The sequence below is a fragment of the Littorina saxatilis genome, linkage group LG4 (assembly GCF_037325665.1).
Source record: "Littorina saxatilis isolate snail1 linkage group LG4, US_GU_Lsax_2.0, whole genome shotgun sequence".
Taxonomy (NCBI): Eukaryota; Metazoa; Mollusca; class Gastropoda; order Littorinimorpha; family Littorinidae; genus Littorina; species Littorina saxatilis.
Window position 1 is genome coordinate 36,342,362 of NC_090248.1, and position 11,289 is coordinate 36,353,650.

At 40.7% G+C, this 11,289-nt stretch overlaps 1 protein-coding gene across 5 annotated transcripts in view; it reads right to left on the reverse strand.

Annotated features, from left to right (window-relative positions):
* LOC138964629 (F-box and leucine-rich repeat protein 13-like) overlaps window positions 1-11,195 on the reverse strand; it is a 48,504-nt gene extending 37,309 nt beyond the window's left edge. For 3 of the 5 annotated variants that reach the window (XM_070336636.1, XM_070336634.1, XM_070336632.1), the window contains exons 1-8: window positions 11,020-11,195; window positions 8,955-9,058; window positions 8,495-8,588; window positions 8,081-8,148; window positions 6,089-6,209; window positions 4,192-4,225; window positions 3,203-3,312; window positions 795-806 (exon numbers count right to left, since the gene is read on the reverse strand). In XM_070336636.1, coding sequence (XP_070192737.1) covers window positions 795-806; window positions 3,203-3,312; window positions 4,192-4,225; window positions 6,089-6,209; window positions 8,081-8,148; window positions 8,495-8,588; window positions 8,955-9,058; window positions 11,020-11,097 — 621 coding nt within the window. In that variant the 5' untranslated portion in view covers window positions 11,098-11,195. The remainder of the gene's footprint in view (window positions 1-794; window positions 807-3,202; window positions 3,313-4,191; window positions 4,226-6,088; window positions 6,210-8,080; window positions 8,149-8,494; window positions 8,589-8,954; window positions 9,059-11,019) is intronic. The other 2 variants (XM_070336637.1, XM_070336633.1) reach the window with 1 other exon arrangement.
* Between the last annotated feature and the right edge of the window lie 94 nt (window positions 11,196-11,289).

Genomic DNA, 11,289 nt, shown 5'->3' on the forward strand with positions numbered 1-11,289 from the left:
GAAGACTCAAACCAGGGTGCCAATATTACCTTCAGCTTCTACAAATGTCAAGAAAAAAGATAAAAAAAGAAGACATGAGAAATGTGCAGAAATTCAAAATATATGAATATTCAAGGAAATTCAGATAATTGGAAATTTTAACATGATAATTCTACATCCATATGGTGCTCAAAAAGAAACTGCATCCAGTATCACTTGCTCATCAATTCTTGTTTTTCTGTAAATCTGTGTGTTTTTGGTCTGAGTGTGTGCACGTGTGCGCAAGCATTCGCACCAACATAAATGCACAGGATTTTGACTATACATGTAGGTCTTTTAGAAAAGGAAAAGAATGTTAACAAACACATGAAAACATTCAAACAAACAAACTCAAAAACAAACCAAGTACATGTAACATGCAAAAAGACAGCGAGTCTTCTTTGTTACCAATGGTAACAATTCAATTCATATGTCAGGTAGTGCCATGCCAAGCTGAATAGTTGTAACCCAGCAAACTCAAAGCTTTTCTAAATGACAGCTGCATGCAGATTTAAGTGGGGTTTTTTGTTTGTTTTTTGGGGGGGAGGGGGGGGGCGGCGTGAATAGTCAAGCCATTCAAAGGACACCATGCACAAATTGACGGGATTTTGTGATTTTATCTCTACGACAAAAAAAAAGGTCTGCATGATAACCATGCTAAAAACAGTCAGCTAAACCAGCGTGCTGAAAATGCATTAGCTGCAACTGAGGATGAAACAGAAAAAGATGGGCGCATCCACAAAATCTAACTACACCCACTAAAAAATCATCTTTACCGAAAGGCTGAGCTGAAAAAAGGTTAAGAAGAAATGTTAGTGAATAAACCAATTATATATATTCCACAACATCAGACGAACACAATTCAGTCCTACTTAAAATTAAAATTTTTTTTATCATTAACTGGTTTCAAACAAACTTACAAGCACCAACAACAACAAAACAACTGATAACATGCCCTTCACTAATATTTCAAACAAAACCAAAAAATTAACAAGCAAGCTCTTTGATAGTAAACTACACAGATTTGAGTATTATGCCTATAGTTCCATCTGAACATGGATGTACACATACACACTCTCACACATGTGTGAACATGTACAAACAATCAAACACACAGCAAGGAGCTCAAGCTGAAAGCTTGCCACACAAAAAACGAGGCCTGAAATTTCTTCTGTTTCCGCCCCCCTCCCCCTTCCCCTGATTCTATCAAATTTAACAAAAACCTTAGCTTCAATTCACTGCAAATACACGAGAAAAGATGAATTGCAAAAGAATAAGGTACTGCCTGCCATGGACTGGAACTGGTGTGTGTGTGTGTGTGGTGTGTGTGTGTGTGTGTGTGTGTGTGTGTGTGTGTGTGGTGTGTGTGTGGTGTGTGTGGTGTGTGTGTGTGGTGTGTGTGTGTGTGTTCTTGTGTGTGTATGTGGAGTTGGGTCGGTGGTACTTGCTGGGTTGAAACTAAAGGGTGGGGTGTCAGGGGGTGGAGGTGGGGTGTGTGTTGTTATGTGTGGATGTGTGTGTGTGTGTTAGCGGGTGCATGTGTGGTTGTTGGGGGGGAGGGGGGGTCAAAAGTGGATGGGCTAACAAAAGTAAAACGTCTAAATCTAAGGGGTCTAAATCCACCGCCAGGGTTAGTTTAGTATTTTGGCCACCTGCCCTGCAAAAGGGATGTGCGCAATACTATCAAACATCACCAGAAAACAGACAACTAACCCTCTGAAGCTGTGGTGCAGGTAAAAGACACAGGTAAAAGAACAATGAAATGTAAAAGGAGAAATTCCCCACTCCGTTTTTTGTTACTGTACAAGGTAAAAGTTCCCTCAGAACGTTGAAAGAGACACATAACAAAATATGTATGTATTGTTGAGCAGTGCTATGCAAATCCATGTTGAACACACTTTTTAAACTTCATGTAAAGCAGATTAAGATTTATCACATATATACACACTGACACAGTTCATGACAAGCAAAATAAACAAAGTGTACAATATTAGCTCAACTCATGATGTCTAGCTTCCAGCATCTGTTCCCACTCTCGTTACACTGTCATTTACGGACAAACATCTTTTCTGTGAACAATACAGCCTAAATTTTAGAGCAAACCTACACAGGACAAATTGAACTGCTAATGCTCATAATGAATAGAAACAAAGAGATAAAGACACTTAATCCACTGGAAACCTAGCCTATAAAAAACAAGAGGCGAAGCCTTCAAGGCTCACGTAAGAAATCGACAAACAGTAACACAAACTCAATCACTCCGTCACACATACACACACACACAGTAAAGCCCGTCCTTAATTGAGCCCATAGTCGACTACACGAAGCTTCGCGAAGACTTTATACCAAAATCCCGCAGCTACGGCGTGGTACTTTGACCCCAACATCGCTTGTCAAGTTTTGACATACGAAGCTTCGCCGCAGCTCGCAACGAAGTTGGTTTTTTTGTAAGAAGAGTGCTTTTCGATTCAAGATGGACGACGAAATCAGACTCAATAGTACCATAGTGAAGAATGCATTTATCGACTTTGGTTGACCCAAAGTACAAGAACTAACCTCCTACCTGTATTATTTCTTACTGCGATGCATTGACATGTCGATTGAAACTCGAAATCCCAGCGCTCACGCCAACTGGTCCCGGCCGTGCTCAGTCAACGAAATAGAACACACAATTACTTACGTCATCATCAAGTACGTAAAGTACAATTTGTGACGTAAAGTACTCAGAAAGAAGCACACCAAGCGCTGGTCGAGACTACGCGCATTTGAGACGCCAAGACATGAAAAGATAACTCTCTTTTCCGCCATAGTGCCTTCCCTTGGACTGCGACGAAGTCTAGTTCCGGTAGCTACGCGTAGTCGACTTCGTCCAATTAAGGACAGGCTTTAGCATAGGTGACACTGTGCAAGAAAGCGAGACACTAGATCTAGATCTGTTTGTCTGCATGTAGCCTACTTACAGGGACACGACTGCCAACTAGTCTCGGCCCGCTCAAAATAACAATGACCGAGACTTTCAGTAATTCCTTCGCGTGACGTCTAACCCTCTTACGCCATAATGTGACGTCTTCAAATGTTAAAGTTTCTATCACATACACACACACACACACACACACGCACAGACAGACAAAGTTTATCATCGCATAGGCTACACTTACGTGAGCCAAAAAAGGGACAAAAGTACCTCAAAATATTCTCGCTGTTTTCGAGCTTCCAGGGTATGCTTGTTCCAAGCCTCGAACATAATGCGTCCAATGGACACAAAGAACACGTGCTGCACTCTCTGGAACGACACTGTAGGATGAAGACAACATTAGTGATCACGCCAGGCCTTTCCACACTGATTTCTTCAAAAGTGCAAACCCTCGCTCTTGCACAAACTGGTAACTTAATGTTATGCCAAACCCAGTCCCAAATACAATACAGTGGAAATACCTTTTTACGAACTCCAAAAATCTGAAAAAAATCAGGTCTTAAAAAGGAGGGAGTCTTAAAATGGGGGTAAATTTACAGAAGTTATGAACAAAATGTCTGAGAAAACAGGGTCTTAAAAGAGAGGAAGTCTTAAATTGGGGGGTCTTAAAAGGGGGGTTCCACTGTAGATATAAAGTTTATAACAACAGCGCTGTGCACACCCTAAATGTCACGTCTATATAAGTCAAAATCAGCTCCTGTAAATGGACTCACACACAACACCTGCAGTTGGATTTCAGATTCAGATTATATTTGTCAGAAGAAGAAAAAAATATCACAAGAAATATCATATTGATATGAATGACTGTTCACCAATGTTTTGTCCAGTATTTAATACTAGAAAAATATGGCAATCACTGGCTAACGTGATACACTGTACCTACAATATGTAGTCATCAAATTTGACAACGGCCAGAAATATTAAAAACTTAAAAATATCATTCATTATGTGCACATAAAATGAATGATGATCATTGCTGCCACAATACATGCACGTGTGAGTCTTTTTCCATTTTCTTTTCACTTATTTTTCTGAGTCAGTAGCTTGATAAGCACTGTATTACATTTTTGTATTTAATTTGCAACCAGTCCCATAAAAAAATAACATTACCATCCTCTTCTGTACTTGTTGGCAAAAATTTACAACATGCTCAAAATGGGTTTGATTTCAACAAATACAAAAATAACAGATTTTCTTACTTGCTTGTCTCCCTTTTCTGTACTTGACCCATGCCTGAAAGCAAAGAAAAAAACAAAACAATCATCCAACATGTTTCATTTTTGAAAGGTTTCTTTTTGAGCACTTTGAATATAAATCAGTGCAGGTAAAATCAGGCAAGTCAGGGGTGTCATTTGGGTCGGCCCTTCGGCCAAACACCGATTTTTTTTTTACTTTGGCCGAAATTTTCATGTCCCTATCGGCCAAATGTCCGAAGAGTATTCGCCTAAATCGGCCAAAGTTTGTCCAATATTTTGTATTGGTCAGGCTTTGATTGCTAAAACTGCTGCAGATGTACTTAGTCAACTGACTGACGTTTATTTCCTTCGCGAATACCAAAAACGAAACATCAATGTTTTGAACAGAAGCCAGTGCCAAAAAATATAGATGCCAGAGTGGTTTCCCTTAGATAAGGGATAAGGGAAACCACACTCTCAGCGTTTGCGTTCGCCGGTTCGCGATAGTTTATCAATCAGTCAGTGCTTTCGATTTGGATTTGAACATCATGTCGCAACCAAAAAAGAAAAAAACTAAATTGGCCAAGGTTTGCTACCCTTCGCCAAGGTAAGTGATTCCGGACAAAATGACAGGAACACCGCGAATGTGGACAGTGTCAGTGTGAGTGGTAGTAGTGTTGTCGAGTCGATCGAAGCAGACGACATAGCAGACGATAGTCACCGCGAATCGAAATCTGCTGAGTCAGAGAATGAAAAGCGTCCTCCAAATCGTGGTTTCCAAACAAAATGGCTCACCCTACACGTTTTTTTATTGGTGTTTAACCAGTCATGTTTCCCAAGGCTTGTCAAGATTAGCACAAGATTGGAAGAGTTTTACTTTCAAGAAATTAAAGTTAAAGGTTTGAACAAGTTTCAGAGAACTGGTGTCTGCATGTTGTAGTTAAATCAGCAAAGCTGATTGTTTCAGTTGCAGTAAGCAACTTATAATCCAGGGGCGGATTAGGGGGGGGGGGGGGGGGTTCAGGGGTTCCGGACCCCCCCCCCCAAAAAAAAAAACCAAAAAAAATTCTGTCTGTGAATAAAAAAAAATTTTCTGTCTGTAAAGCCGGGGGAAGAGTTAATTGTTTATTTGTCATAGTATGCAACATGTCTTCCTTCTAACCATACTATAATGATGTCGGGAGCAGATATCAGCATAGACCTATATTAGACCAGTGACGATAAATTGCCATTATTTAATTTTAATACTAACGTTAAAAGAAATAATGAGTGGCTGCTGACACCAGTTGATCATGTTTAAAATCAAGGATAAGCCACAAATTGTTTATAAAATAGCTAAAATTCTTCTGCTTCAGGGGGGCTTTGCCCCCCAGACCCCCAACGGGACCCTGGACCCCAGGTTGTACCCTCCCTCTTCTGGCTTAACTGTTCCGCCCCTGTAATCTGTGTTCCTAAGACAATTATTGTATGTATTGGTGTTCCCCTCTTGAGTCTTGCGCTTCAATGTTGCGGTGACTTTGTATGAGCCAAATTAATGGCCGAAAATGTTCCAAGATGTCCTAAAGCTTTCTGACAGTTTCGGCCAAATGTCCCAACATGAAAATGTCTAGCAACACCCCTGCAAGTCAAACACTTATCCAACCTTGTACATGTGACTGGACATACACATGTGCACATCTTATAATTATGTGAACCTGTCTGTATGATAACAAAACTGTGAATTGATCTTATAAGGTTGTGAATTTGTCAACTATGGGACATCTCCAGGTTATTTGACAAATTCATTATTTAATCATATTTTTAACATCTTTTCAACATCAGTACTTCTCATTTTTGTATGAAGAATGTAACTTCAGTATTAGTTCTTGTGTGTTGTATATTATGACTGAATGAGTGATAATCCTCCAAGAACATAACACACCTTCCAGATGTGAATGTGAACTCTCAGCATTCGGTGACCGTGGTGCTTGGCGGCCATAGCCATCTTGGCGTTTAGCAGCTCTGCCTTCCTCTTCCTCATCAGGAAATACTGCATCCACGAACTGAAACATGACGGGTCACACATAAGCATACACAGAAAAGCATCAGATTTGATATAGTGTTATTCTAGCATCCTGTTACAGATGTATGTTTCACAATTCTACAGCAAATGCCCTAAGTCCTAAAAAAATAATTTAAAAAAATTCCGGTACCCTTTAAAAAAACATTTAGTCAAAACCCAATGTAATAGCCTTGACCCACAAGTCAGCAGCGAATGTGATAAACGGGTTATCTCCCCTGAAAAGCGAAGCAAGCTTCGAAGATGGCGACCATGGAAAAGAGAAGAACTGTGAGCGAACTGCGAAAGGTGTGTGTGGGTGTGTGTGTGTGATGTGTGTCAGTGTGTGTGTATATGCGCGTGCTGTGTGTGATGTGTGTCAGTGTGTGTGTATGCGCGTGCTGTGTGTGTGTGTGGCTGTGCTTGCGTGAGCTTGTGTGTGTGTGTGTGTGTGTGTGAGAGAGAGAGAGAGAGTGATAGTGAGAGTAGGGTATGGTTGTTGGTGAAAGTTGAGTTGGACACTGGGGTTGGGCGGGTGTGTGTGTCAGAGAGGGTTGTGTGTGTGGGGGGGGGGTGAACTGCGTGTGTGTGTTTATTTGTGTGTGGTGTGTGTGTGCCTTTCGCCTTGTATTGAGGAAATTAAACTGCGTTTGCGTATTATGTGTGTGTTTGCAAGCGTGCGTGTATGTTAGGCATATCTCAGTAGGTGTGTGTATGTGCGCGTACGTGCAATGTGTGTGCGTGCGCGCGTGTGTTTGTGTATGTATGTATGTATGTGTGTGTGTGTGTGTGTGTGTGTGTGTGTGTGTGTGTGTGTGTGTGAGAGAGAGATAAACAAACTATCAAGAACAAAACAAAACTGAACAAACGAAATGTTTTCCCCCCAACTCTGATTATTGCTTGTTTCGGAGACGACTGTGATTTTGACTTTTTGAGTAAGCCTACACGAACACACAAGCTCAATACAGCCGGCAACAAGTTCGCCGGTCGGGGCAGTGAAATACTATTTCAAATAGATCTATTTCACTAAGAATGTCAATGGATATAGGGCAACATACTTATTTTTTAAATCAGTGATTGATTAGATCGTCATATTTTTGTGACACTGAGACCAAACCATCAAAAAATTAGCAATAGGCCTTGAATCAAAGTCGTGCGAGATCTGACCTTGCTGCAAATGTACGTGTACGACTTGATTGTGTTGACGTTCAACTGGTAAGCTGGGCGATTGCAGGCTTTTATCCAGCGAAGGCAGCGATCTAGATGGTACAGATGCTTTCCCGGTTTCACAAATGGGATGAATTTCACGCCAACACAGCGTTCAGGATACCTATCATCCGTTTTACATTGTCCCCAAGCACAGCGCTTGTTAGGCGGCATTTTGAAAGGTGACCGGGAATTTGCTTCCTAAAACAAGGGAAGTAACTCCCAGAGCCTCGATATGTGGATATGGTTAATTAAAAATGACACAACTCGATTTGGTAGATTTGACTAGGAAAGCTGCCCTTCTCCGACATCTGGGGGACACAGCTCACATAAGTTCTGGGCAATAAATCAAATGGTGGTCTGAAATTTTCGGATTGGGTACGAAACGATTTGGTTTTCTTAAAAATGCAGTCGCTGGGTTGATCCAGCGACAACATCCGCAATCACAGTGTTGGCTTGTTTCATAGAATGATTGTGTGAAGTGGTTGTCTCCCTTGGGTTGTTAGCACAAGCAAATTCAGAACATAAATGGTTTTATGGGAAACCATAAAAAGCCATATGCACGTGGCCATGTTAAGAAAACTTTTTTTTTTTAATTGTTACCAACCTACCGACCCTTATTTCTGGGCCTTGTCATCAGAAAGAAACATGACATTTGATTGGCCTTACCAGTAACACATTTCCTTCAGCTTGGTGTTGTAGTGTCCATATGCTGTAGCATACATCTCTGGAGTTGGCTGCAAACAAAGGTCAAGAATGAAACAGTTTTTAAATGTATACATGGACATGGTCAAAATAGTTGCACTAACTTGACTCAGCAAGTGAGTAATGTGTGTAATGTGTTGGTGTATTAAAAATATAATATATTTTTAAAAAAAACAAAAAAATGCATGTTCTAAACCAGTAAAAGTGTTCATAAACATACTGAGAAATGTTCATAGATACAGTTGACAGGAAATTATCTTCTGTCAACAGCACTACTTCTTCACAAAAGTAGAAGCACCACACATGGCTTTATGTACATTTGCACGCTCACCTCCTTACGCTCACATACACTCTCTCTTTCTCTCTCTGTGCACTTACAATGAGCCATTCTTCGTAGTTGAAGATGAAGTCCAGGTTACTCTCTGAGACAACTTTATGGTACGGGCGCATGCACTCCTCAATAAACATATCCCTGCAACATTCAGGACAGTAAGTTTCATTTCTAACCAGCTTCATTCTCCCTTATTTATTTATGTTTTTCTCTTTTCTGTTATATGTATCTTCAGAAGGATTATCAAAACTTATCAAGCTACCTTCCTGTTAAAGCTCTTCTCTTTTAATACTGACTTTTCCTCTCAACTTTATCATTGCTGTTTCAATAGAGATCTCAAAATGGCAATTTCTTTGTAAAACTTTCAGAATATAATCTACTTTAATTCTAAATAACTCGCTCTCAAGGCATGCAGGGAGGCAGCTCCGTCAATGCAGAGCAGCTGCCATGAAAGGGGGGACTACTGCGTCACCCTGTCACACTAAGAAAGGTGTTGATGGGACTCACCACTGGAGCTCGTCCAGCCCTTGTTCTTTGAGCTGCATCAGCTTGTCCTGTATGAACTGCAGGGGGTCGTCAGGACACATCACCGCCAGGCCTGTCAGCAGAGCCTGAAATACACACCACACAAAACTGATGATTGAACTGAAGGTTACATTACTACCCTTGCTGTATTGTTCTCAGGCTTCTGTCTTCTTTTATTTATGCAATTTATATGACACATTGTTTTGACCCCTGGCCCGTCAACTATCCAGTAGTTTTGACAAGCAGGAGGTGTTCTGGCCAAACAATGCTTTTGTAGCCAGGACATTTGGACCTATACATATTTTCAATCTAAGTCTACCCGACCTAGTGTCCTCTGAGTCTGGGAACAACAGTGCCCTTGATCATAGTAGTCAAACGTTTCATGATGATCATCAATAAACAAAGTTTTTTTTATCTTGTTCCAAAATTCATGCAGTGGAAACCCCCTTTCAAAACCCCCAATTAGGGCGGGGATGTAGCTCAGTCGGTAGCGCGCTGGATTTGTATCCAGTTGGCCGCTGTCAGCGTGAGTTCGTCCCCACGTTCGGCAAGAGATTTATTTCTCAGAGTCAACTTTGTGTGCAGACTCTCCTCGGTGTCCGAACACCCCCGTGTGTACATGCAAGCACAAGACCAAGTGCGCACGAAAAAGATCCTGTAATCCATGTCAGAGTTCGGTGGGTTATAGAAACACAAAAATACTCAGCATGCTTCCTCCGAAAGCGGCGTATGGCTGCCTAAATGGCGGGGTAAAAAACGGTCATACACGTAAAATTCCACTGGTGCAAAAAACACGAGTGTACGTGGGAGTTTCAGCCCACGAACGCAGAAGAAGAAGAAAAAAAAACAGAAAAAAAACACCAATTTAAGGCTCCTTCCCTTTTAAGACCATGTTTTCTCTCCGATATTCTGTTGACAAAGTCTGTTAATTAACCCCCATTGTTAAGATTCCCTCCTTTTAAGATCTGGTTTTCTCAGATTTTTTCAGGCCTTAAAAAGGGAGTTCCACTGTTATAATGCTATCTATTTACCACTGTATATAATGCAAAAGGTTGAGAAAGAGAGAGACACAATGAGTGTGCACGTTCACTTGAACTAAATTGGCCTTGTGGCCTTTAAACTATCTCGTCTTCACGTTAAATTGGATCTGCAGAACACCAAATTCACTCCGTCTATCATTTCAACCATTACAAAGGCACCTTTAATGTTAATGTCACTATCTAGTCAGCATTTGAATACATTCAGGTTAACCAACTTTTTAGTGGTAAAGTGCTTGTGAGTTCCATACTGTTGCAAATTGATTGATTGATTGATTGCAACTCATTCACAAATGTATGTATACACTTACTTCTTTAGGCCAAAAAAATAAAAAGGTGTGGTTACGGTAACATAGCCCCAAAAAATAGGGTAGGAAGGTAGGCAATCACTTTTTTTTTTAAAACTTTTTTTTCTAATGTGTACAAATTAAACCTACTTGACAGGGAAATAAGTGTGCGACTCGGGCGCTTTCGCTTTCATTGCGTTTTCTGCACTCGTTTTCTTGTTTTTTTGTGGTTTTTTTTTACAATTGTAATAAAAAGTTATAGGGTCGGCCCCTAAAAATAGGGTAGGTCGGGTTACCGTAACCACACCTATTTTTTTTTTAGGCCTTACATCATTTTGACAATGACATACATGCTGAACATGTTAAAGGTAGATTTCACCGTCACCCCTTATTTGTGGAAGGTTTCCCTTCTGATTTCATTATAAATTTCAGGCAACTCAAATACAATAATTGCCTTGTGGAGACAAACTGACAGCTAAAGGAACAATTTTGAAAATGAGTATTCTCTCTATTATTTCCGTACGACTCATGAGGTTCCCCCTTCACACTGATTGAATCTCAAAATGTTACTCTTCTTTTCGTATATCACACCCACGGGGCTATTCCTGAAGATAACACAAACAGGATTATCTCTGGAGTTGGAATATTTAGATCACTCTTCTAAGGGACTCGGATGATGAACAAGGGTTTGAGCAAGGGTTGCATGAATCGTAGCTTGCTCACCTCGTATATGTCTGGAAGTTTATTGACCCGTAAATACTTCCGCATTTCGGGCGAAAGCCCTTTCAACGAAGCTGCCATTGTGAATTTGTTCTGAGTATCAGCTGATTGTTGTTGTTGGATTTTCTTCTCTAATTCATGTACACAAAGAGGCGGGAGCCGCCATATTTGTTGAAGATAGCAACCAATCCGAAGTGTCACGGAAAAGCCCGACAGCAAACGAAAGAGTCTGCCACAGGAAAGATTGAGAACAAGTTACATTATAAAATCAAA